The sequence below is a fragment of the Accipiter gentilis genome, chromosome 15, assembly GCF_929443795.1.
Source record: "Accipiter gentilis chromosome 15, bAccGen1.1, whole genome shotgun sequence".
NCBI lineage: Eukaryota > Metazoa > Chordata > Aves > Accipitriformes > Accipitridae > Astur > Astur gentilis.
Genome location: NC_064894.1, coordinates 31174853 through 31202608, shown reverse-complemented (window position 1 = coordinate 31202608; position 27756 = coordinate 31174853). Strand labels below are relative to the sequence as shown.

General features: G+C 49.6%; 1 protein-coding gene across 3 annotated transcripts in view; it reads right to left on the bottom strand.

Annotated features, from left to right (window-relative positions):
- Positions 1-16746, bottom strand: part of SLC8A1 (solute carrier family 8 member A1) — a 123836-nt gene extending 107090 nt beyond the window's left edge. For all 3 annotated transcript variants that reach the window (XM_049818235.1, XM_049818236.1, XM_049818237.1), the window contains exons 1-2: positions 16401-16746; positions 4200-6029 (exon numbers count right to left, since the gene is read on the bottom strand). In XM_049818235.1, coding sequence (XP_049674192.1) covers positions 4200-5998 — 1799 coding nt within the window. In that variant the 5' untranslated portion in view covers positions 5999-6029; positions 16401-16746. The remainder of the gene's footprint in view (positions 1-4199; positions 6030-16400) is intronic.
- Between the last annotated feature and the right edge of the window lie 11010 nt (positions 16747-27756).

Genomic DNA, 27756 nt, shown 5'->3' with positions numbered 1-27756 from the left:
CTGTTAGCATTTGGCTCCTAGATTTATGCTTCCAGAGAAATGCCAAAGCTGGCTTGGACAAGTCAAATCCAATGGGCCAAGAGTGCCACTTCCTAAACCTGCAGTAGACACCTTTTATAAAAACAGCTCAACTACACATATGAACAGCCAGATCTATTGACATAAGATTCTCCATGCATTTACAGGTGTAATGGCATAGGTGAAGTACCAGTTTAATCAGTTATCCATATAATTGTGTGTACCATCTTCCTCACTGACTTATTAATGCAGTAAAAAATTTTCTTTTGGGGGATGTGGGTGCAGACATTTGAAATGCAGATTGTAATAGATCTCTAGTTGCAGTGTTACCTCCAGAAAAACTACTAGTTTTTGAACATGAACGAACACACAGTTTTCATATAGCTTTGCAGTCACATCTGGAAGCAGTGCCCCTGCTGATGTTTCAAGACAGCAAGGAGAAGAGATCGCATCAGCTGGGGGAAGGATTGCTTCCTCCTCTAAGATAGGAGGCTGGACTTCTTTTGAATTATTTGGCATTCAGTCAGGAGATAAAAATACACTGGCTACATGAACCAGTGACCTCTTCTATGATCACAATAGCTGTGGTAGATGGGTGGGCAGGAAGAGCCTGCAACTACACATCATCTTCATGTTCTCATCGAGAGAAAGCTTTAATCATTAATGGAGATGCAAGACAAGGCTGGAATCACCTTGTTGAGGATGGTCGCAGAGGGAAGGCTCTCTCTTACACTTTAAATCATAGCACCTTCTCCTACACCAGTGTCTCAGAGCCCCGGGTACCTGTGCAGTATCACTGAGACTGACCTTGCTGAGACCCAAGTCAGGCATCTTTAGCTTTCCCACACAGCTTGGACCAATCTATCATACAAACCCAGCTAAACCCTTTGCAAAACACATTCAAATGCTGTTTCTTTCACTTGCCAGCATGCACCCATTGAACACAGAAGCTGTGCTTCAGGAGCAGGGAGCAGAAAAGCATCACTCCAAGAGGCCACCAGGCAGTGCTGGGATAAAATTTTCCACAGGAGGACCAGCTTCTTCTCCATTATACGTCTTTTTTGGTAGCATCAGAATGAGGTCCTTGTTTAAATGCACAGGAGAGGCATGACTTCAGCAGTTACACAGATATTTTGTGTGCTCTGGGAAAGGGGACATCAACAGATTGCAAAATGGGAAAGTCTCTCTGGACGCTGCAAACAAACAACATGTTACGTAATTGGGCCTTTTGGGAACTGGAGGAAGGTCTCCAGAAGATCAGGGCCCTCCCAGTGCTTTCTAATTTTACTGGGACTTACCAGCAAGCCAGCCCTCTAATAATAGAGGCTTGTATGCAGTTTTCTTTCATCCTTGTGTCCCCCTGCACTGCCCTACCTTTGTTGTTAGTGCCACAGAAAAACACATCTTACTCAGTTTTACCAAGCTAATTGATACAGCCTAGAATGGTAGAGCTGAAGAGGCACTAAAGACCCTTAGAAAGGGCAGCAAAGCCATCTCTTGGCCACCAGAGCATGGGAAAACCTGGAGTTTTAGAACTTTATTGAATCAAACGTGCTGGGGAATTGCACCATTCTACATAGCTGTGATTTAGCTGAAGCACAGCACTAACAAGCAGTGACATGGCAAATAGGCTTTAGCTCTATAACCCACACAATGTGCTAGCACATCTTCTTTATTCCCAAGAGAGCAAATTCTTCCAAGGGAGGATGCCTGTAAGCAGCACCTCAGCTTCAGGACCACACCGCCTTTGTGCTATAGGGCGGTCCTAAACTTGTGCCCAGGCAAAAATGGACCTGCAGGAAATTTTCTGCAAGTCAGATTATACCATCCAACACCTGAACGTGGACAGTAGCAGCTAAGTTTTAGATGAATACCTACTGCCTTTCAGACACGTGAATAGACTGCAATTTCTACAATCAGTTTCACCCTTCTCCCAGAAAAATAAGGTACGTGCATGTCCTCTCCCACCTGAATGGAGCAAGCCCCTTGGTCAACATAAGGCCCTGCAGTTGCCACCTCCTCCCACCCCACTCCCCAAGCCCTCATTTGTACCAGGCTGTGAACTCCTAAAGTGGTGCTTCCCATGTACAGTCCCTCCTTGTGATTCCAGGGAGAAATAGTTTAAAGGCAATAGAGATATGATAGCAATGTCCTGGCATCTGCACAGAAAAAACACAGTTGGATTTCGAAGAAATCTGTTTTCCCCCCGTTTCTTGCTTGCTGTGCACATGCTGACAGCCAGTAAGAGAAGGAAGGAGAATGCTTGCTGCCAGGGGAGAGCACACCAGCATGGTCCGGGGAGGCCAGGCAGCAGCTCTGACAGGATGCGGTCAGCCCGTTTCCAGCACACCTCTTGGTTACTGGGCTGTTGGCAAAAGTCAGCGGTCAACAGCTTGGTGGAGGAAAGGCGGTGGGCACAGCAGAGCGGGGAGGAGGCACTGCTGTCCTGCTGCAAAACCCCACATCACAGACCGACCGAGCACCAAGACCATCACAGCGCAGACGTGGGTGATGCTACCTGTCCTTGATGAAGGACAGCACAGAGATCCTGGCCAGAGTGACGGATCCAAGACAAGGGGGAAGCTGAAGGCCCTCTGAGCACAGAGCCTGTGGCCACGTGTTTGGCCTGCCATGTAAACATGTCACATCCCAGGGGAACTGAGATCAAACATCAAAGTTTTCCTGCCAGTAGCCCAGTTTTGCTAGTGCTGAGTGACCTGGTTAAAAAGTAAAGAGCCTTCGGGGGATATCCTTATAGCCTAGTTCATTGCATCTCTGCAGACAACTCCCTGCTTCTCCCCCAAATGAGAAAAAATAATAATAATAAAAAAAATCGAATAACTGCATTCCTCTCTGCTACAGTTATCATTCAGGAGCCATGAACAATGGCATATCACGTGCTCTCAACCCTTGTGTGAACAACATGCATGTTCTGGCCTCCAGGCTGCTGGAGCTATGAAGTTCTTGCTTAGTTATTCCTGAGAAGTCAAAACCCCAACTGGTCTCATATGCCTGAGAACTACAAATCACTTTTTTCTTTCGCCCTACTTCAAGAACTTTTATGATTCCCCTATTTGCCTCATTCTCCTTATGCACACAGAGCTGATACAAGTAACAGACAGAAAATAAGGCCCGCTCTCGGCACTCATCGTGGGTCCTTCTCAGCTCCTAAGAGACCACTTGTACGGTATGCAACACTCAAGCCAACATTTAGCTCTCCCTTGACACAGCAGTGCCCTTTATCAGTGACTGCTCCAGGTTCTACACAGTGGTTTTGTGCTACAGGTTCTGTTGTTGGCCAGGACTGATCTACAGACACAGACTTCACTGCAGCAAGAGCCTGAGGCCGGAACAACGCAACTCCCAACCCTTGCTCGTCCCAGAGCCCCAACTGGGCAAGGAAATGTCTTCATGACCTACCCAAGGATAGATGTTTTCAACCATGATTTACTGGGCTAATTTATATTCTTCATAATGTAATAAACAAGGCTACGGCGCTAATAGTTTTTGCACCATCCACCTAGCAAGTCAGGAGTAGCGTCCAACAGCTTTCAGCCTCTTTTTTATTTGCAAGTGGCCAAATGTGGCTGCAGTTGCATCCTAACCATGAGGCTTCTCTGCATGACAGTTCTTTTTCAGGCCATGCATTGGACAATGACCTAGGCCTGCAGCCTTTAGAAGAGGAGGAGGTGAAGTGACCTTCACCAAAGCCCTGAACAGAGCATCAGTGGAACAGGCTGTGGCCCAATCCTGGATGACCTGACCCTCAACAGGCAAGGGGAAGTAGGTACCACAATTCATACACTCAGTTTAGGCCCTTCGCATGACAGGTCCTTGTGACTGGGCGGTAACAGCCAGCTCGGTTTTGTTCTCTGCTCCGCTGTAGTACCGAGGCTATAGAGATCTGCTCAGTGCATGGGTAGGGCGCAGGAGGCTGGGCTCACAAACCAGTCCCACTACCCTGCTGCTGGAAGGGTAGAGTGCCCCGGAGCAGGCATCACCCTCTGGTCTGTTAGCAAGGCAGGAACACAGCATTTCAGGCTCCCCAAAGCACGTAAGGCCATTCATGGCTTATGGCGATGCACTGGCACCCAAACACCTCCGGTGCAGCTCTGGGAGCCACGTGCATTTAATTTCAGGAGAACCAGAGACTGTAAGTAACAAATAAAACCTTCACTTACACTATCTCATCGTTCTGGAACTCCAGCTCCCCGCAGGTGTCTTCAAAGTCCTCTCCTCCACCTTTGGCTGAGCCTTCAATGGTTTTGTAGGGCACAATAACATTTCCTCGCGCACCAGAGGTTCGCAACACTTTCACTTCCATGGTCCCCACACTTTCACTGACATGTGTTACTGGCTCCTCAAAGGTGAAGATGCCAGCGTGGTCATCGTCAAAGATGGTGACGGTGGCAGTAGATGGTGATCCCAGGCAGGCAAGTGTTGAGACACGACTGGCCTCAAGAATGCCCTCATCTGAGGCCTCAGTGCTCACGCGGATGTTGCTGAGATGGACCAGGAAGTTCTCATCCTCCTCAAATATGTCATCATCAATTATGCCAACACGGATTTCCTTCTGGGTCTCTCCAGGCTTGAAGACCACTGTCCCTTCAGTGAACTCATAGTCAGAGCCGGCATTGGCCGTCCCATCCTCTGTCCGGAAGTCAACGTACACCGTGTTGGTCAAGTCGCCTCCCCGGCGAATGATGGTCAGGGCGACAGTGCCACAGTTCTCCAGACACTGGTAGGTACCCTGCTCAAAGTAGAGTTTGCTGATGGGATCATTTTCTGCCACCTCACTGTTGACCTCATGCATGCTGACAGCTTTACGGGCCTGGTCTGCAGCATGTCTCTTCAAGATGTTGCCAGCTCCTGTCATGAGCCGAGTGGCCTGAATGCGGTAAAAGGCCCTGCTCTTCTGCTGCTGGCTCAGGACCTGGTAGTTGGCCAGCTCTATAAGCTGTTCAATTTCCTTGTCGGGGTGCTTTTGTTTCAGCTCCTTCAGAATCCGAGCCATTTCCCTCCTGGCTTCCTCATCATCCTGGTCTTTCTCATCCACCTCCAACACCAGTGTCCCATCCAAAAAGTTCTCCACATGAGAATTAGCAACCTTTCCGTCCATCTCAATATCAGCTTTGGAGGAGGGCCGGTCACCCTCATGCTCAATGATCATGCCTCTCTGCTTGCCAGCTCGGTATTTCTTGTAGACGTACTTGTAAAATAAAAGCCTCCTGTCAGCTATCCAGGCAAACACCACACAGATGGGGAAGAAGAAGAAGGTGAGCAAGCCTTCCCAAACCTCCACAATGCCAGGAGAAGACACAGATAAAATAATGTAAAGCCAAGTGTAAGCAAAGATGCTCCATGCCGCTGTAACAAAAAACACTCTCAAGTGCTTGATCTTCCTTATCTCTCCGTCTGGAACAACGTAAACACAGATCGCAATGATGACAAACATGTTAAATGCAGCACTCCCCACAATTGTGCTTGGCCCCAAGTCCCCTGCCGTGAAGCCATGGCCACACACTTCAATAACAGACAGGAGGATCTCGGGGGCAGACGAGCCCAAGGCCATCAGTGTGAGGTTGGAAACGGTCTCATTCCAGATCCTCACCGTGGTTTTGCTGGTCTCGCCGTTGGGCTTCTTGATGGTTATTTCCCGCTCTTGGGATGTAATGACTTCAATGGAGGACATGAAGCGGTCAGCTATGATAGATACTCCCAGGAACATGTACACCATCGCTACAAAATACACTGTTGCCCGAGCAATTTTGTCACCGAATGAGGGGTCTTGGGGTTCCCATATTGGTAAAATCACACCCTTTTTGCAGATATATGAGCCAGTGCACTCCTCGGTGTCATTCACAGGCAGTTCACTGGGGCTCTCCCCATGTATGCCATCTGCATGGAAGAGCAACATCAGCAAAATGCTCAGAAGTTGGAAGCTCACTGGGAAGGTGGGTGGGTGAGTTGCTTGCGACATGGCCGCTTCCACCGAACAGGTCCCAAACGTCCTCAGCCTGCAGAGACAAAAGGAAAGATGCATTAAGTGAGGCTGACCAGAGATAACAGATTTTCCTCTACACCCTGTTTATTTCCCATCTTTCCCAAACATGTAATCAAGTTACTCCATTACTTAAGAACACCTGCCTAATAAGACCATTTGTGTTATGATTACTGCAGTTTTCCATGTACAAATCATCTAGTTGAGTTATCTGAACAGGGACAGATTCATGTGGGCTAGCAGTGGGCTAGCACCTACCCCCCTTTAGCTACTATGGTGTTTAATGCCACTTTCTGTTCGCTGAAAGCCTATTTGTTCAATTGCATTTTCTTGTTTCTCATCTAATTTAAGTCCATCAATCTACTTCTCAGCTGGCAGAAGTGTTTCCCATTTCAAAATTACAGTACACTCACTCACTCACAGGGTAAGAGCAGGAGAGGACAGGGAAATCTGCTATTCCCCTATTATTTTTAGAAAATATTTTTATAGTTGCTGGTTTTAATCACTGTAAACTACATATTTCACAACCTTTTCTTGCTCACAGTCCTCCCAAGCGTCTACTCCACATCAGAAATCTGCATGAAGTGAGCTCAAGCCCTGGCAAAGCCTTATTCTTAACAGTAACTTGGTCATAAGGTGCACCAGAAGGGCAGTCTTTAATTAATGATTTTGGAGCCATTCCTTCCACAGTGCATCCCTTTGCACCTTCCCAGAACTGGAAAGCGCCCCATATGCATCCAAGCCTGGCTCTCTTGGCATGCTTCGAGAGGAAACCTGTCCCTGCGCTCTTTTCCCACTAGGTCAGCTTTGACGGCTTCCCCTTCAAGGGCCTTTCTCACTCCATTTACAACATCAGTCATCAGGCATGACAGCAGTACTTGCCCTTATCCTGCCTCAGTATTTTCCAGCAGTGTAGAGGAGCTGTTAAAGAGGTTTTCAGTTAGTTAACAGTGCATAAACCGACAGAACAGATGCCTTTAAGTACATAGAGATGCTTAGTGCAAAAACCTGAGCATGCTCAGTGTTACATTCTCAATTTTACTAGCCAATAAAAGCCAGATTCCTAGTTATTAAAGCTATATTTTCTCCTCAAGGAGAGCCTTTGCCATACTATGCTTCTCCATTCCAAGTTAATTTAATCACACGGTACTTAAAAATGTTTCTATGAAGAGAGGAAAATGAGTACGTCAATACCTTTACTGCACTGGAGAATACAAAAGGCTGAACTGGTTTTGTTCATAAGAAAACAACACTCCAGAAAGAAAAAAACCCCAATGGGTCCAGCCACAAAAGGTTTTGACTTGCAAGAGAAGGATGGCATTCCCAGGCCCGTATCAGAGATGGGACACAAGAAGGAGATCCAGTCAGCGCCTCCCAAAGTCCAGCCTCCCCAACGCCTGGCAGGTCTCACCCTACCATTTGCCATCTGCCTGGTCTCCAGCGAACACTTTGCCAGGTCTGACAACTGCACGGCTGCACGTGTGGGGACACACTGACCAACCCGTCCGTGCTAAAGGCTGCGTCCAGTGACAGCATCCCAGCTGCCACCTGGGGCCAGCCATGGCGTGACCCACGCAGGATGGCTAAGCACACTTTCCCTCTTCCTCCTGAAAGAGGGCTTGTTTCACAGCACCGCTGGGAACCAGGCTGACTCTCCAGCCACGCAGCAGGCTCCACATGCTGCATTGCTGACTGCAAAACTCGGGCCAGGCAGGTGTTCCTGGACCCTCCAAAACGGGGACATGCCAACACCTCCTTGAGGAAAAGCACCTGGTCACCACCACCCATGTCCTTATCCCCCACGACACAGAAATGACCTCTCCTCATTAGGGCAGGGGCATATCATGCAGGGACAGGGCTGTGCGCAAGCGAAGAACCAGCTGGAGGAAGCAATGGGTACCATCCTGCACCCACATTATGGGATCTGTTCCGCAAAAAGACATTGTAATGATGGATCAAAGCCCTCTCCTCCATTTGCTTTTATTTAAGGATGCTGTAGTAGGATTATTGGGCTGAAAGAATAATACTGAGAATTTGTCAAGACAGTTTTATATAAATGGCATTTCCTCACCAGGAGCTGTTGGTCTGCCTCCTCCCCCCCCCCCCCCCCCCCCAATTTTCTAGTTAAGAAAAAAAAAAAAGATACACAGGGCAGGAAGTGAGCAAGTCGGAGAGCTGGGTGATAAGAACAGACAAGATGAACAAGAAAAAGCAAGTCTCCTGTATGAAGACAGATTTAAAACAAAGGACTTGTTTGCATTGGAAATCCTGCTAATGCTACAAAAAACTCTTACTGCTGGAGTCAGAAGCCCTGAACATTGCTCCCCTGATCACAGTCCCTGGGTACCTTCTGCTTCCCCGAACGCTGGCTGTAGCCACCGCTTACAAACCTGAAGTAAAAAATTGAAAACATGGTATTTGTAGAGTACCTTGTTGCAGGCCATTTGGCGGACAGCTAAGTTGAAACAGATGTGTGTTCATGGTCATTGAAGTTTAGCCAAAGCATGAATTAGTCACCCAACATCTGTACCCCTGTGTTTCACACTGCTCCAAACCAAGTCTCGGAGATATTTGATAAAGGGGCTGTCAAAACACAGACTGACTTGGTATCAACTCTGTTTATCCCAGATAGCTCCTAAGTGTAGTTTTGGGGTTTTTTTTAAATACGTAGGCTTAAAAAAAATTTTGGTCAGGGCATAAAATATTACTCAGCTGCACGGTTTTTCACCCTCTCTTTCTAAAGGGCAGTAGTTTCAACAGAAAACTCAAGAGCATCCACCTGCCCTTGTTCAGTTATTTTCTCCCTGTGGCAAGTCATATCCTTGCACATGTACAATTATTCAGAGCAACCAGGCATTGTGAAATCCCCTTGGCAAGAAGAGGAAACAGATGGTTCTAGAGAAAATATTATGCTTTGGGTCACTGATTTAGGTCATAAAGAATGGGAGAGTCCCATCACACTTTGGACAAACTCTACAGTCTTAAAAGGATTCGAAGACTGGAAGCCTCTGCCAGAAAAAAAGACACACACTAAATCAGATTAATAAGTCACTTGGACTTCATTTGCCATGTTCTTCCCTTTCAAACATTCCAATATAAGTTGGTTTTGGTTTGTTGGTTTTTTTTAAAAATCAAGTCCCATATTATGCTAAACAGTAGGAAAAAAGGCCTAGAGGTTTGCATCTGAGCAATCCGTCTTTCTGGCCTTCCCATCCAGCTCTCCATGTACAAACAACATTTTTCCCTCAGATGGCAGGAGATAAGAAACTTCTGGGGAAAGGCTGGAACTTTGGGATAAAAACCCACCGGCCTTGGCAATGTGCCAGGACCCCGCTTTGAGCAGCAGTAGCATCCCCCAATTCTATGTTGGACTTTCTCCTGCATTTTGTGGTGCGGTCATCGAGCAAGATTCACGTACCCTCACCAGCTTTCCCACTTGAACCAACTCACAATGAGTGTTATTAACACCAGACTCAGGAATTATGGAGGGCTAGAAAATGCTTGGCCACAACATGCTGGTTACACACACACACACACACCATCAGAGCCTGACACAGTATCTCTGAGAAGCCGCTGCTATAAAATTAGCAGCATTTCTTTATTTGTACAATCCAAAATAAACAGCTTGGTCCCCAGAGACACTCTTACTCCGCATTTGCATAGGGTCTCGGCCCGTGGTCAGCACAGTGCCGTAGGCGCAGAGGTAGGAATATTCCCAGACAAATCATTCATATTATTCTCTAACAAGAAGCAAGGCTACCAGAATGCCAACCTTCCCTCCAAACCCAACTTTGTTAGCTTTTCATTAAGGTGCCTCAATTGCATTTCCCATCCCGGCCATCAACAATAAAAGCAAATGCGGTAGCTGATTCAGCTCCCAGGAACCGGCTGCCAGAGAGCTTTCAGGTAGAGCTGGAGCTCCCCATCCGGAGAGCCAGGAGTCATCACCCGAATTCCCGGCTGTGCCCCTCGCCTTTGCGGACAAGCTCCCCCAGGGTGCTAGCAGTTGGTTTTGCACAGTCACGGAGGAAAGCCTGCACGAGGCTGCGTGGTCCCTTCGAGGCAAGCGCAGTTTAGATGCAGCTTCTGGCCAAGGGACGTTGGTCCAGCCTTTATTCCAACCCTTGGTGTTGTGAAACACCAGGAGGGCAGTTGTTGCCCACAGTGGGGCTAGGAGGGTTGCAGAGATGTTTGCCTCCCCGCTGGACACAGGAGCTCTAGGTTTTACAAACTGGTCAGAGAGAGCTCCTGCTGCCAGCTCGTGCTCCAGCCCCCCAGCTCAGGAGCTGCCAGATGGGGAGAACGCAGCCTTTTAGACTCTGCTCTGACCTTTCCCTGGCAGCAACGCTCCTTCAGGCTGGCTGGTTGCTGCATGCAAAGCGAGCCCGAAAGCTGCTCTGCGTTTCAACAAAGCACAGCTTTTCCTTTGCAGCAGCCTCCCCAAAGTCCCATCTCCATTTGGGCACTTCGCCCTTGAAATATCCACTCTAAGACCCTTCCTGTTATTTTCCTATACCTTTGTATCACACGCAGGTTTATGACCATCTGCAACGAGCTGGTAGCACCTTTTTTTTTTTTTTTTTTCAGAGTACTGAAAAAAACACCACTAGCCCAGGCATTTTCATTGCAAAAGGATTGGGCAAGGAAGGAAATGGCCTGGGCTCACAAGGAATGAGTGGCCACGCAAAGAGAGAGGGACACTTTCCACGGGGAATTTTTTTCCCCAGCATTTGACAGAAAATCTGCACAGACCAGCTGTAACACAGCAACGTTCACACCGTTACAGCCACCACCGACACTATCTGACAGTGCCTACCCCCCTGCGACATCAGCCTTGTAATAAACATCATTACTGTGAATTTATTGCCAGCTTGTATGGGAGAGGGGGTCCCCACACCGTGTCACTGGTGTGCCAGAGGTGGGAGCAGCGCCGTTTCCACACAGGGCGACCGGTCCTGGGTGGGTGGCAGTACAAAGTTGCTCTTCACACCAGAGCAGCTGCTCTTCAGCATGTGGTGGGGGCACAACCAGGAGCATGTTGCAACACCATGGGGATTCCCAGCCACCCCTTCCCCATCCCGTGGTCAGAGCTAGACAGAGAGGAGCTTTTGCCTAGTGGGAGTGCAGTGCTGCAGGGGGACAGGGAAGGCAGCTCTAAACCCTCAAACATCCAATTCCTGATGTCAGCAGCAGGAGAAAGATGGTCTCTCTTCAGCCAGAGGGGCCAAAAACTTTGACAAAGCAGCAGCTACGAGCTACTGCAAGGCACAGTGAGCGTGCAAGCTAGAGAAACAGAGCCTCAAAGCAAGCCAGCTACTCGCTCCCCTGCCAGCATCCCTGGAGAAAAGACAGCAACCCCCAAAAAGGCCCCAAGTGAGAGGACACGCTCTCCTAGCCAGTGAGTGTATCCCCCTGACCTTCCTCAGAAAAAAAGGCTGTTTCAAGTTGCGTGCCTTATGCTCCTACCCCAAGGTCAGACCTGAAGTCTCGCAAGTCACAGCGCCCCTCTCCCAGTTTCTCTTGCAGAAGAGCAGCAGTTCAGAGGCTACTGCAAGCAATAACCAGCCTCCCCGGGGGGAAAGCGCTGCGCACCTCGCCTCCCCGGGTGGGACTCCTCATACCCACTGCCCCAGCTCCGGAGGGCTAGCAAACCTCTTCTCTCCTGCTGACCCTTCCTGGCCAGGCTGAAACCTCTACACCTGTGCCTCATTGAAAGCAGCAATCTGCTTCACAGCAGGGCAGCTTGAGCAAAGCCTGTAGTGGGAAAAGACATGACTGTAGGGGGGGAAAAAAAAAAAAAAAAAGCCCAAATTGTCTGGTCTCTGACCATCAATCAGTAAATCAGCCAAGAGCCTAGGTCCAGCTTCCTACAGCTGAGGGACACAAAACAGATGCCACAGCCCTGCAAGGTACAGGGTGGTTGGAGATTTGTCTAGGCAGCCACAGGCGCCGCTGGCTTCGCTTCTGATCTTGACGTTGACCCGTGGCACAGCTTTGGTAAAAAGTAGCTCCTGCCAGCTGTGATTTTTACCCATCAAAGCAGAAGGACCCTAACTGCCACGCTGGCTGTACATCCAGACCTGTGGAGGGAAGCCACTACGTCCAAATACCGTGTTGCCACTCAGGGCTGCACAGCGTGACAGCACTTTAAACACAGCTTGGAAAACCCTTGGCTCACAGCCCTCCTCTGGCTCTGCCCGGCTCCTTCTCCCTTCCACCCAGCTCTGCCACTCCAAAAGAGGCATAGCCTGTTGGCATCCCCTGCCCGTGACCTCGAGATCTCCACATCAGGAAAATGATTTCCAGGCCATCAGCACCCTGATTGCATCAGTACAAAAAACCATCAAAACCTTTCCAAATATAGTCAGAGGCACAAGCCCTCCATGAAGCCAATCAAGTAAAATACACATCAGGCCACCCTGTTTTCTGTAAAGGACATTAAAAAGTTAGAACAATTATCAGTCTGCAACTGATTTGTCCAAGTATCCTATCTCTTCAATGAAGCATCCAATCTCCTCCCACAATCTCCCCAGCAACTTTCCAAAATAAACAGATAAACAGAGAAAATAAAACACCCCCGATATAAAATTTCAGCCAGATTGGATGAATTTGGGGGCAGCTTGTAGAGATGGAGCTTGGAAGTGTTTGTCAGGGAGATTCCAGCCTTGCGTTCTAACGCATGGAGACTAAGTGGCAAGTCATCCCTTTCCCCCACGATTCAAGATCACAGTGAGGAAAATGCCAGGAAATGAGAAGCAAGGGAGAAATACTATATTTCTTTTGGGGTTGTATTTTTTTTAATTTTATTTTTTTTTTTTTACATCTGCCCTCCTACTCGCTGCTGTCTCCAGACCGTTTCTCTATCCCTACCTCCTGCTTTTGGTCTCTTCTTTATCAAGCAGCATCAGGCTCTTCCCCATTATTCCTCCTGGGCTGTCAATGCCTTCCTCTGCCTGTGGATCTCCCTCGCCGATTTAAGCCTGGGGCTCTCTGCCCAGTCTCCATGAGCCGGCTTTGAAGCTGCCTTGCCGACAGACTCCTGTGATCTGAGGGCAGCCCTTCACCTCCATGTGCTCTGTGTGTCCCTCTGTAAAATGGGAAGAGCACCTCCCGTGAGTGCTGGGAGAATAAATACTGCTAATAAGCCTGAGGCTCCTGGGTAGCCTGGGGAGGAAGTGTCTGCCCAGAGATGCCCCGCAGGGGCCAGGAGAGAGGAATTAGCAGGCTTGTTGCTTTCCTCTTTGTCTGCCTGTGTCTGCTCTTCCCTCCTGGCCCATTTTTGCACTGGGTTTCTAGCTGCGTGTGGGTCCCCTGCGCAGTGCGATGCTCTCCTGGGGTCAAGGAGCAGAAAGCTTCAAGGGAGCAGAGACAAATCCCCAGGCCCAGCTCCCGGTGTCCATCCAGGGACTAAGAGGTGGGAGATGTCCCTGGGAATGTGTGTGGGGAAAGGCTGAGGCAAATGCAGGTTGTGGAAGCCAGGTGATTTGAACACAGTCCTAGATAGGAGCTGGGCAGGTTCCTTCGGGCCAGTGGCCCATCCTGGCACGCTGCATCCATCAGCTAGGTGCCTAGCCCTGACCGGCAAAGGGTGGTAGCATCTCCCAGAGGAGTTACTGTCCGGAGGTACAGCTCTCACACCGCTGACTCTAGAGGGAGCTGAACGCTAGTGCCGAGCAGATGCCCAGTTTTTAGACCACCAGATCTCAGGAAAGGGAGTCTGAGCCCAGGTGTGTGCCCGGCCTTGGCTGCTTATCTCAAAAGCGAGGTTAACCACCCCTCCCTCCTCCCCAGTCTCCCCCGCCTTCTCTGTCTTCCCAGGAGCTCTTTGCAGCAGCAAATCTCACTTCTATTTGTAGCCAGGTTTCCTTAGGAAGCCAGGCATATGAAATCACAGTTTCCATGTCTGTCTGTCTGTTCACATTGCGCCCCCCCCCCCATTTCAGCTAAAATCACCAGAGGGATAGAGATAGCACAGAAAGCCAAGTTCCTACAAGCTTCCTGAAAATAGCTGGAGAGATACCACTCGCGCCCTCAGCAAGGGAAAGACCGGTCAGTGAGCTCAGCCCATATTGGATGCCAGAGTCCCGACGGCACAGCACCCTCAGGACCCTGAGCACCCTGCAACAGACCTCAGTGCAGCCAGGATTTACACAGCTGTGGGCACCGATGTCCATGAACTGGGAGCACATGCAGATCACGGCACCCTGAGCTTGAACAGAGCTCCAGGTTCTTCACTGTACCAGTCGCAAGGAGAGCCAGCATCACAAGCCATTTGTGTTGTCTATGACCAACCTGTTGGCTGGTTGTCCAGTGATGCTCGTGCCTTGGGGGACACTGGGCTTTTTTATACTATCTGAGCTTCATTAGGATGCTGAAGATCGGTGGATTTTCCCTGGTAAGCCAGCAGGACTGTATCCCCCCCAAAAAACACAGCAGAAAACTAAATTCTGTTCTAGATGCACTGCCAGAAAACTGCAAGCCTGACAGCCCTGAGCAGATCAGGACCCTACCAAAGGCCCAAACAAGGCAGAGAAATGGCTGTGCCTATATGGCATCATGCAAGGTGCTGTGGAGACTCCCAAGAGCAAGGACATGAGACAAATTCATGCCGTGCCGTGTACAGCAGTGCAAGAAGAGCAAACTAGGTGCAGCCTAGGCAGCTGCAGGACAGTGAATATTTAAGCCTCAGGAGCAATTCACAGACAAAAGATCGCAAAAAGCTTAGTGAAAGTGATGGGGAGAGAGAAGCAAGCAAAGTTTCATCAGCTTAAAACTGTGCTACTTGGTGTTGGCATTCAGGGATGCTAGGCGTAAAGAGGACATCCAATCTCCCCAAACGTCTTGAACACAAACCCCGATACAGAGGAATTTTTGAGCGACACAGCTCCCCAGCACTGGCTTAGGAGTTGTTTATGCCTCCAGAGAAATGGTGCTGGTGGGGTATGAGAGGAGTCAGGCAATGCATCCAATTCCCTGGGGAGACGGTGGTGGGGGTTCATGGCTTGGCTGGTAGGTTATGGCTCTAGGAATGCTAGATTATTTCCCTATTTGGGCTAAATGCCTCTGCTGGAAAAGGGGCAAAGCTGCTACTGAAAAACCAATCGGAAGGAAAAGGGGAAAAAGAAACATTTATCAGATGCACCCAAGGGAACGCAAATGCCTTTCTTTGGCGATGTCCGCTGCCCCAGCCAAAGCCATACAGCACAGCTCTTTTTTTCCCTGCCGCCTTCACCCCATCAACATGCAAGTGTCCCAGCTTCCCTTTTCTAAATAAAAGCACACCTCTTCTCTTTGTGGTGGTGAGAAAAAGCACATGAATGCCTAGGCAGGTGTCAGGAGAGCACACAGAGAACCCCAGCCTCTCTCGGGCCCCATTTCCATTGCCTGACTCGTGGATTTCCAACATCTGGGACTGGAGGAACAGCTTCCTGCGAAGCACAAGCAAAGAGGAACCCTGAAATCAAACACTCGCACCCACACGCCTGTGACCTTGTGGTTTTACTACAGCTTTCATTTTTAGACTCCAGTTCTCCCTAGCGCTTGCTGCATTTCTACAACGTTTCGGCAGTTTGCTTTCGCCCTGGAGACAGAGCTGAGCCCGGGGTTGCTTAGCACGGCTTGGTGGGAAGGGAAGCAACAAGGCTACGATTAAAGAATTAAACTCGAGATGACGGAAAAGCCCCAGCCATGCTTCCACCTAGACAAAGCCTACGTGATGAGCGCTGCTTAATGCCAGCCCTTAATAACACACGCCGATCGAGGCAAAAACGGGAATTTCGTCGCGGCTGCAGGTGCCTCTGACCACTCACCTCGGGAACCGTTTCAAGGCACAAATCCCCGGGGCTGGAGGAAAAGCAGCCCTGCCCGGAGGCACGGCCACCCCCGCCGGGCGGAGGCACCGCACCCCCGCCGCCGCGCACGGGGGAAGATGCCCGTAACCCCCGGGGGGGGGGGGGGAGAAGCGGTTTTCTCCGGCCCCACCTGCTCGGCAATGCCCGAACCTCGGGGTGGGGGAGAGGCAATCCCCCCACCCCACCCCCCGTCGCCGCAGCCGCGCCTCCCGTCGCGACATGTCGCGACTGGCCGGCGGGGGAGGGGGGCGAGCCCCATCGCCTGCCTAAAGGTGCCGCGGCTGGGTTGCAAAAAAGCATTACCGCGGCGTGGGGGGGTTGTGGGGGGGGGGGAAGAGCATCCTACCCCCACCGCCCCATCGGCTCCCGCACGGCTCCGGGCCCCCCATCCCGCCTCCCCCATCCTCCCCCGGCTCTGGGGACCCCAGCGCAGACCCCCCCCCCCCCCCCCCCGCGGTCGGGGTGGGGACGGACGGACACACGACTCGCCGCGCCGGGCAGGGGTGGGGGCCGGTGGCTGTCGGTCCTACCTGGCGGGGGGGGGGGGGGGGCAGGAGCGGGCGCCGCCGGGGCCGGCTCAGCAGCGGCGGGGCATCGCGGCGGGGCGGGCGGCGGAGCCCCGGTGCGCGGCTGCGGCGCGGCGGCGGCGGCGGGCGGGAGGGAGGGGGGAGAAGGGAGGGAGGAAGGGAGGGATGGAGGGAGGGAGCACACACATACGCGCACACTCACTCACACGCACTCACACTCACACTTCCACTTCCACGCAGCGCCCCGGGGATGCGCTCAGCCGGCCCGCCCCGCAGGCAGCCTGCCCTCCCTCCGCATCCCGGGAGAAACCCGCCGTCCCTCCTCCGCGGTGGCAGCTTCAGCCCTCCTCCTCCTCCTCCTCCTGCTGCTGCTGCTGGAAATATTTCCCGATTTCCTCCTCGGAGCGAGGGACTTTGAAAGGCAGGGCTGGTTGCGGACCCACCCCCGGCAGCCCTGCCCGCCCCGCCGGGGGCAGCCCCCGGCCGAGCCCTGCCTTTGCCCGGGACAGTCCCCAATCCATCCTCTCCCTGCCCCCAGCCCTGCCCGCCGCATGCCCCCCCGGTCGCCCTGCAGCCTGCCACGGCAAACCCGGCCGGGAGCATCCCGGGGGGGGCCCTGGGCGCAGGTGGGGTCCCCTCCCATCACCAGCGTTGCGGTGTTTGCGGAGGACAGCGGGGGCCGGGGGGTGGGGGGTCGGGCAAAGGGGTCATCTAGGGCCCTCCTGGGACCTGCCCCCCCATCTGGCTCTGTCCTGGTCACCCCCCGAACCCACAGAGCCTCCTGTCCCCACGGGAGGGTCACGGGAGCCGGGGCGGTCCTGGGGGGAGCCAGCAGCCCGGCACAGAAGGACTCGCTGCACCTCGGGCTGCCCGAGTGTCCTTCCCGGGGGCAATTCCCCTTTCACCACGCCCGAACGACTCCTCCACCCTGTGCTGGCTCCAGCAAGGAGCAGATGAACCCATTGTCCCCCCCCTCCAGGCAAAACTCTGGGGCTTTGGGAACTTAAAGTAGGACCAAAGCTAACAGCTTACACGCTGGTAGTTGCAAGTACCCAGCGACCTTGAGTAGCCCTCTACACCCCCATCCTCAGGCGCAACAAGAACCGCGCAGAAGCAGAGCCGTTATTCCAGCTCCTGCACCCTCTTACACCTTCTCCCTCTTACCTTGTTGGCTGTGCCTGTAATTGTTGTCACCACTGGCAAGACAGCAAGTCAGAATTTTACCTTTGGATTTCATTTGTGCTTTTCTTCCTTTCTTTCCTTTTTTTAAAAAGATTTTTGCATTACCGTGGCCTTCAGCAGAGATGGAAAACTGAATTTCTCTGTTCAAGATGAGGTGTAAGACATAGACAATGTCACAAAACTCTTTTGTAGAGAATGTTGTAATGAGCTGACCAACCAACAAACCAGCTACTTGTTATTAGTGTTGCAGCTGTTACTGATATTATTTAGATTTGGTCTCACTTGCTAATTGCCTACACATGAGATGAAAGGTATTTCCAAATAAGAATTTGGTTTCGGAAAAAACATGGGTTTAAGTCCAGTAGCTAACTCTGATTGTCTGTCTCACCTCTTTTCATTTAAAACTCCTCAGAGGAGGGATAAGGTTGCATCTGGCCATGTGTGGTACTTTGATGGGACTCAATTCTCCCAGCAGTGCCATTGGTATAAAATGAGGACAACTGAATGTGCACAGCATGCACAGTGCCGTGCTATGACCAGGACCCGAGCAGAGCAGTGGACGTGTGTCAGTGGCGTTTGGTTTGGCAGTGGCTGCAGGACGCAAGGCGCTGCACAAGCTGGCATGGCAAACGGATAGTGTGAGCAGAAAAAATTGGCATGGTTGCAGCAAACACAATCCCTGCTGTTGCTTTTCACCCTGCACACTGAAATTTAATCATTGCAATAGTAAGCAGCGGAACTCAGATTTTAATTAGCTGTCAGCCATGAAGTTCTCCCTAAAGCTCCCCATTTCCCTCAGTCATGTTGCTGACCTACTTCCCAGCTCGTTCGCTGAATATGGTACACAACTCCTCTGGAGCACCAAGACATTAACTCTGCTAATGGGGATCCACTCTCTGTAGAGCCAGGCACGTCCCCAGCTCCTCCCAGCCCACCTCTCTCTGCAGCTTGCAGCGCGTGTTCCTCTCTCCCAGTGCCTCCTTCGGAGACCTCGGAAAGGCTGCTTCAGCCGAGGGATTTCTGTGACATTTGAGGGGAGCTGAGGAAAACGAGAGTTTGTCAGTGTTTGTGGTGCCGCTCATTAGTCCATGCAAATGAACCCTTTGTATCACCCAGCCTTAATGGCACTGGGACAGAAGAGGTGAGGCAGAGATGCAGCATTAACCCGCCTGCATCTGAGAGCGGCTTTCATCTGCTTGAAAAGGGACTGGTTAGGAGGGATATGAGGCTGGAAGAAGGTGTCTCCCACTCCGTCACACACCCCTTTCCAGGCACATTCAGACCTTCATCATTTACAGCCTCCAAGAGAAAGGCGGAGTTGGGCTCTGAAAGAAAGAGTGGATGGCGAGGAGTAGGGGAAAGAGTGAGCCCAAATGATGGGAGGAGATGCTGTGTGCTAGGACTGCTCCACACTGCAGTGGCTACGGTTCACACTGCTTTTTCTCAGCCAAGCTAGCTGAAGTGGTAGCTGTTACAGCTTAGAGCTCCACCTGGGCTGTGAAATCTGCTGGACAAGCTGAGCAAATGCTCCTGGTTCTGCCTAGTGCTCCAGAAAAAAAATGCAACAAGACCGCTCATGTCCTGACACAACAAGTTTGTCATGGTGTGGGGTACATCCACGCTTCATCGTGATTGCAGCCTGGGCTGTGCTGGGAGAGGTGGTCCCTTGCTCCGGCTACCTTTCCTTCCTTGTCTCTCTTTGCAGTCATGCAAGTGAACACCTACCATTGCAAATGTGCTTACAACCACTAATTGGTAGTCTAAAAATCATGGAGGTTCTCATGCCAAAGCTAACGAATGGTTCATTCATTCATTCATTCATGCACACCCACAGCTCCCTCCAACAGCAGCCTGCATCTCTTTGCACAGTTGGTGGAGGAGGTTTCTGGGTATTGTCTTCGTATGCAGAGCAGAAAGACAATTCCTTCCTGCAAAGGCTGGGGTTAGTGGACTGTGGAGGCTCGAGCACAGGACAGAATGGTGCAGGCCAATTATCTGCTCAATGCCTCGGGAAAACAGACATATGAGCTCCTGCACTTTTTAGAGGAGAGGGACACAAACCCTCAAGTATTTCTTGGTTGAAAAATTCCAGCCTTATATTTGCTCTAAAAGAGACAAGTGGTCAGGGCAAGGTCAGCCTTCAGCTCAGCCACAGCATGCTCACCTCCGAGCAGCTGTCCTACCACCCTTTCTTGGCCCTGTCTGGAACATCTCCTCAGTGGGATGCTTTGGTCTCTGCTCCAGCTTTTGTGGGTTCCGATAATGCTGGAGTGTAACCAGTGAGTCCTCACTGGTTAGTTGTCTCTGGTCATGGTTTTCCTTGAGTCCCACAGGAGATGGCAGAGAGATCCTGCAGGAGCAGATGGGATGTCACCTCTGGCTTGCCATCCATCTGTCTTTGCTCCTCACTGCAGCAGACCTGAGCATGCGCCCACTTCTCTGGCTCTCCTCTGCATGTTCTTGGCAGAGACCTGGAGATCCCTGAGAGTGGTGTTTCTAAAAAAGATGCTCAGAAACATAGTTTCCAGCAATTTGAGCATTCACTTTCTCTGTCACCTTCAAATCTGCCTTTGCTGTTAGGAGGAGAAATCAGACATTCAGAAATGTGGCAGATGGAGTGGGTCACAGCAGGGAATAGGAAGGGCAGTTCCCTGTGCTGGACATCGTACACTTCTTTTTGAGCTCGCCAGGCAGTAGGTCCTTAGCTGTTTCCAGGGTCACAGGGAGGTCTGAGCATGTGACAGTTGTCCATTGGCCAGCCAGAGGTCTTGGATGTGGAAGGTGTCTCCTATGCCTGGAAAACGGAGAGTAATGACTATACCCCAGGGAGAAGGCAGTGCTCAATGGGATGTTTTGGCACGCCCGTGAAAAATTGGCATTGTATGGTTTGCTCTCACTGCAATGCTTTGGGAGCCCGCAGAGGTAACTGGAGAAACCATGCTTGTGCTGCTTTCGAGCTTTTCCCCAAGTACTTGCTCTATACTGTGTTTTATGCAGGTTTAAACAACAAATCCGGAGCACTAATTGATGAGCATAGCATTTAACAGCTTGGGAGTGAGTTTTCCTGGAAGAAGCATTGACTGGCCAAATTTTGTAGACCACTGCTTGCGTGTGGCAGACACAAAAGAGCATTTGCACTGGAAACCACCTGCCACGTGGGGCTTGAAAGAGGAACCAGTTATAGGGGCTGGGCATGAATTTAGGGAGCTTGGAAATGGGGAGAACTGCATGTATTTTGCAAATATCTAGTCTGCAAAACAAGCCACACGCTCCTCTCTTCAAATTCTGCTTCAGAATCTCACTTCTCTTTTTGAAAAACTGCTTTCTGGTCATCAGGGATGTACAGGAAAAATTCACTGTGTGCGCAGAATGACTTCAGCATCTGGGCTTAATGTAAGCGATGTACAAGGTGCAAACTGTCTCCTTACTCGTCTTGAAGGAGTAGAAATTCAAAAGCCTTCCGGCAGCTGTCATTTGTCTCAACAGCAGAGCATGCTAATACTAGCATTTCACTCCCATCCCCATTTCACAGGCAAAAACCAGTTCCTAGACTGAGTCACTGGAAAATGAAGGACCAGATGTCCCTTGCTGAACTGCCTGTCCCTTAGCATCTTTTCCCACCAAAAAAATGAAGCTTTGTTTTCCTGCTACAAAACTGCAGAATACAGGAACTAAAAATGCAGATGCAATGTCAACTGAAATGCATTTCCCAGTGAAAGCAATAGCCTTGGGACTCCGCTGCCTCAAGATGAAGGTCCTGCAAGGGGCCATGGAGCTGCAGTGTGCCGGCCCCGGGGCAGCACTACAACTGAGCGGGCACTGGCACTCTCCACTTGATGCTCCAGCCCTTTTCGCCACCATCCCAAGGTTGCCCTGGCCTGGAAAAAATTTGGCTGGAAAAAACCATAAAATCCTCCCAAATCCAGAATTAAAAAGTAACAAATGTGTTCTCTGGATTTGCCTTCTGCTTTTGAAACCTAGAGGTTTGACGTTTTCCAATTTACTTGGTAATCAGAAGTAAGCTAAAACAAGAAGAGAGATGAAATAGTAATATGTAATCATATGACTCCAGGAGCTGGGACTTTAAGAGAAAAGTGCAAATACCATGATAATGTGGCAATATCTGGGAGCCGTGTCCTGCAAACTGAGGACTGTGCTCCTTCTTCAGCAGCTCCCGTCTCACATGAGGCCATATCCCTCATTTGATCTGTGTGCAAGGTTCCCATTGCTGTCAGCGCGAGACACAGGGTGAATTGGATGTAGTGCATGACTCCGGCTGCAGCCCCTGATTGTGAAGGTAATTTGGCCTCCTCTGTACCATCTGTTTGCCAGCCCTGAGTGAGGCTGGATATTCCAGGGAAAATAGACTTTTTTATTAAAAGTGAGAAGTGACTGACCTCAGCTGCATAAAGCACCTTAATTATATTTTATTTATATATTACAGGTCAAGAAAGCTGCTGGAACACCTTGCAAAAACCAAGCCCATTAGGCAAGAAGATGTGAAATGAATTCCCTTAAAGGGAAACTTGTCTTCCCTATAATGGGCTTTAATCTGTGCTGTCCTTGCAGAGTAGTCAGAAATCTTGCCTCCTTGCTGCTTTGACTTTACCACCGTCTGTCTCAGCTCTGCCTCATTTCACCTCCAAGTGTCCTTGCCTGGCTGGGTGTCCCTCCAGTGCTGACCATCTCCACCAGACATTAGCCCCTGAGTCCCGGGGATCGAGCGGAGCCAAGGAACATGCTGTCCACTGTTATCAGCACGCAGCAGTCAATTTTAGACCACAAGGACCCGTGGCACTGGGAATTTCTGTGCTCCTCAGTCTTCCCCAAGGCACCTTGGAGAAGGCATGTGCCCTTGCTCCTGGCTGACTCTGTCCCTGCAACAGCTGAGGCAGCAGCACGGTTCTTATCCTGGTTCACTTCTCCCCCCACAGCTTAGATGCGAGTCCAATGGACTGGGACTCCCACTGGTGCACACACAAATCTTGCTATTTTGGCACAGTTTGCTCTATTTGCACTTCTGAAGATGTATAGACTAGAAATGCTTGTCTTCTCTGTGCTGCACGCTCAAGCAGCAGGGAGGCAGTAACCAATGCTGTGTCTTCTCAACATAGTAATTGAAGCCCTGCGTGTGAAGAGAATTTAATGAAAAAAGAGAGAGACGTAAGAAAACTAGATATAACTTCCAGATTACTGAATGGTTATAAGTTTGGGTTTTTTTCTGGAGGTTTTGGAGAAATGAAACTGCACCGTTTGTGAGACCGGATTCTCCTTTCAAATTCCCCGTGCTGTCACGTGCCAGTCTGTTCCCCCCCTGGAATTTCAAACATGGTCTGTTCAAAAGCTGCTCTGAGCTAAATGGATTTTGCACAGCTTTCTGGATTGTGATGATGCTTTAAAACAATTGAAGAGCATCCTTTGCCACCACCTGCCTTGTGGTTAGAAATCCACAAGTCTCTTATAATAATCTTCTGCTCTTATGCGAAGCTTCTGGCAAAACTGTTCAGGTTCTGAGGCTGTAACCCTGTGTTTCTATGTGCAGGAGGGACATGGATGCATGTGTGCGCATGCATGCAGATGTTTCCTAATGCAGGTTGTGCAAGCTCTGACTTCTTCCCTCTGCGTTTCTGCTTATTCAGATGAACTCCTGCTCTTCTGCAAGTGTTCCTATGTCTTCAGCGGGTGAGACAATTTCCTGACTGTAGCCGTCAGCCCGGGAACACGGGCTGCTGTGGTGTTTCTCTGTGTGTAGGCTGGAGATCAGGGAGACGGCGCAGAGCAGGGACTTCGGGCTTCAAGCGTTCCCCGGCTGCTGCTGTGCCTCCTGCTCTAGCAGTGCAGACGGTGCGGTGGCAGGTAGGGAGGGAATGGCAGGGCTGGGAAAGCGTGACTGTATGGGGAGAGAGCAGAGATCTGGCAGTAGAACCAGTCCACTGTTGTGGACATATTAGCTGTATGTCTAATAGACCAGTGTCTTAGCAGGGTTGATGGGAATACAGGCCTTCGTCTTTCATTCAGCTCTCTTCCATGTACACTTAAGTCATTAAGAAAGATTCTGGCCCCTGCACCTCAAGACACCAGTGTGATATTTTGGTATTTGTGCCAGGGCTGTTAACAGTATCTGGCATTTTATTTGCCATCAGTAGACTCCAGAGTTAACAGCTGTATTTACATGACCAGTGGCATCAGGAAGGCAGGCAACAGCTACAGAGCCACCAATAGGGAGAAAAAAGAGAAGTGAGAGGTCTAGAAGACACGATTCAAGAGGAAACATTGCAGGAATGCAGACTGTCAAGTCAAGAGAAGACATATATCCTCGCAAATCTGAAAGAATAGATGTTTCCCACTCTTACTGTCGATAAAGATAAGCAGGCAGCAGGTTAAACTACAGGCAGGGAGACTGAAGTTTGACATGAGGAAAAACTTTCTGTAGCCATGACAGTAATGGTATAGACAGCTGAATTGTCTGCAGAGAGGGAGAAGTCTGTGTCATGGGAAAGGCTTTAAGATCAGGACGAGCAAACCTCTGCTGAGTTCAGATCAGGAGTAGGTGACCTAGCTCTCAACATCATTTCATCAGGAAGATGTATCTGAGAGATGAACAATCAGGAGACATTCAGTACATCATAAAAAGAAAACCACTGTTGTGGTTAGTAGGGTGAAAGAAAAGAAAACCTGCCTTCAGGCTTTGGTCAAAGATTTGATGTAGGAAAACAGTCAGACCACTGGAAATGAGGCCATGCTGGGAGAGAGCAGATCTAGGCAGCAATGCTATCCAAGCTCACACAACCTGGGAGCAGACCAACCTTAGTTCCAGGCTGGTTGCCAATTTCCTGGGCAGATGAGCCATTTAGCCAGTGGGACACTGGGGAAGAGAGCTGCTCTGAAGCCTGTGATATATCCCACCTGGGCTTTGTCCTGTCAAGGTTTGTTCCAGTCTCATAGCCATTCAATTCACTTAGCAACCTCTTCTGTTAGTTTGTCGTGCTCAGCCATAGGAACCTTGAAGCTTACCCAAACGCTCTCAGGAGCTGGCTGTACAGGAAGGCGTGTGTTGGAAACATTGGTCCTGCCATGGCCATCCCTTGCCCTAGCCCTTCTCGGAGCCCGTCCCAATGTGAACTGCAAGGTGAGGTTTGCAGACAAGTGGCCTGCCCTGACCAAACTGCGACACTAATGCGAAACTGCACAAGGACACACCTGGGCACTCCTCATAGCAGTGACAAAATAGTGTCTTTGGTTAACCCTGGCTTATGGCTATATAAGATACAACATGAAGTAAGGGTATGAGAAGCTACCCGAACCTGCAGATCATAAGAAGAGGAGTAATGTATATGCAGCTGACCATCCCTGACCAGTAGTTACACTAACTAGACAGCAGCATGAAAAATAGTAGAGAAGAGAAACCTTGCATATAACAAAAGCAAGGTACTAGCTTAATTGCTGACTGAGGTAGAAATTACCAAGGCAACCGTATCGTGAGTACCAAATAAGTGTATAAAGTCAGGAAACCTGGGGCCAGCGAGGGAAAAGTAAATACAGATGGATGGCTTGTCTGGGAGGAGAGAGACTTGGTAAAGAAGCAGAACCTGGGAGGAAAAAAGGGGACAAAACCAGAACATAAGGTAAAGCAAGTGACATACTCAGAACTAATTGGGGGCTGTTGGTGAGCTTGCGCTTAATTCTGACACTTTGAAGCAGGACAATAAACCTGCTGTTTCCACCCTTCTTGTGTCCAGCTTGCCTTCAGGGTCAGGAGGGACTTGGTGTGCTTTGGGATTAACGAGAGTTGTCTCCCTGCCACTGGCAAGGAAACCCCTGAAGGGTATGACCTAACCACACCGCCCTTCCCTTCCTTGAGAGCCTGACTCTGTCGTTCAAGTCCCTATTTCTCCTGACTGACTCTACAGAGGATCTTAAGAGTAGACATCAGCACCATAAGAGTTCAATGGCTGAGGACTAACACAGGAAGCCACGCGACAAATGAGGTACGTGTGGACGTGGCGTGACCTGAAGTCACTCAGGCCACGCGCATCTGCCACATTCAGCGTACCTCCAGCTCTTCAAAGGACCTGACTCACCACAGTCCCTTCCTGTAGATGGTTTTGGGGGGGAAAGGAGTAGCTAAAGTGAAGTCTCTGCACAAGTCACAGCCACAAAAGAAAGGACACGTGTCAAATAAAATCCACTTCGAAGACAAGAAATGAAGCTGCAACTCAGGATGAAGGCAGGGAGTTTGTGCTGGCAAAACATCAGCTTTATTAAGGTTAGAGTCTTCATACTTGTCTTGTTCTGTAATTTTCCGTAGGCTGCATACATCAAGGCATGTTTCAAGATAATCAGACTGTCTGTTTCAAAGAGAAGACTGTTAAAATTGGGTATGTTTTTATCAACAGGGACAGAAAATGTCTAGAAAACATGAGTAGTGGCACAGCTTGTAATGCTTACAAACTTGTCCTGTTTTGTAGCATTCCTCTAGGTCTGTGCATCAAAGCATGCTTAAAAATAGTCTACCTGGTTATTTTTAAGGTAAGAACACTGAAATAAGGGTCAAGGGCCAAAAGTTTTCTAGTGCATTATCATGGGGGTACGTCTTCAGGCATTTTAACACATTAAGACACTGTCCAGGCACACATGAAGCAAGGCACACACCTAGACAGGCTTGCCCCAGCCTCTGAAAATGCAAGGACTGTCACTGAATTATGGATCCTCAGGTGGGTCTTTGGTGATTTATAATGGAGATTCTCAAGTGCCTAGAAAGGGACCAACTATTTTTTTTAAAATACTCATGATTTGTCCTGAATCTTACCCAATGATTGGTAGCTGAAAAGACAAATCATTGCCCCCTGCGCAGATTTTCAATGGCAGGCAGTACAAAATTTTCTTTTCTCTGATAATAAAACGTGCATGTTCTGGACACACTGTTCTCCTCCACAGGATCATAGAGATTCTCATACACACTCACAGCACAGAACCTTCAAGATTAAGACTTTTGTCTAGGTTAAGTTGGAGATATGTCACACTTCAGGGGAAGGATGAGGTTATCATCAAGGCTCTAAAATGCTCTAAGTATCGGTTACTCTTGTTCTCAGAAATTTGCTTCAGATCAAATCAACTCAAGCCAAAAAGCAAATCTCTCAGTTATTGAGAAAGATGCTTCTTGGAGCACTTATTTTCCACAACTAGTGGCAAAAAGTATTTTAAAATGAGAGAAACTTTTTAATGCATTTGTTTTCCAAGCCGTGCTGTGGACTAGGCCCAGTTCAGAACACGGCAGAAACAGAAGTGCAGGACATCACATAAGGGTCCACTGTGATGCTGGAGTTCCTTGTGTTAAACTTTTGAGTACTGTAGCCAGAGAGTGCAACGAGGACACCTTTCACAGCTGCATATCTCTCTTTTTGCAGTATTTTGTCCATCAATTAACGCTACCAGGAAGATTTGGAAAACCTGCTAGAAGGTTTCGACAAACATTTTTCCAAGTTGCTGATGAGCAACTTGGAAAAATACACATGGGAGGTAAATGCTGGAAGTTAAACCTATTTTAGCTTCTTGGTCAGGATATGGCTTCTGCCTTGTGCCAGAACATTGGTATAACGTGTGGCTTATATCTGAAAGGTGTCACAGCAGGCAGCAGAGCAGCAGTAAACATCAAACATCACTGTTCTGGACAATCAATAAAAATGGAGACCTGCTTATCCAGCTAAATATAGGGCAATCCAGAACATCTGTCTTGCTCCTGAACTGGGCATTTATCCTGGACAGGAGATGCTTTCACAGCCCAGCTTCAAATAGCTACGCTCTGAAAAGCAAGCTAAATCCAGGGGGTCATCTTGAAATAATAGTTGGCAGGCCAAAATGACTTAACATTTTAAATGCTTTAAAGGACCATATGGAATAAGTTACACCAGAGTAAAACAAACACTTGTCTCTCACATCCAGTGTTATTGTTAGCAGCTTATTCGACTGTGTGTATTTCTCAGCAGCGACAATGACTCACTAAATAACAGGATAATACCACGGATCACTAGCATGTTGTGGTCTGTGGCCACAGGAAGGGTTTACTTTTACTGTGTACATGTTGGCAGTCTCAACACGCTAGCAGCAAATCCAAATGTTTATTGCCGCATCTAGCGCAGAAGCACAAGATCTCTGCTTGGAGCCTTTCTGTAAGCCA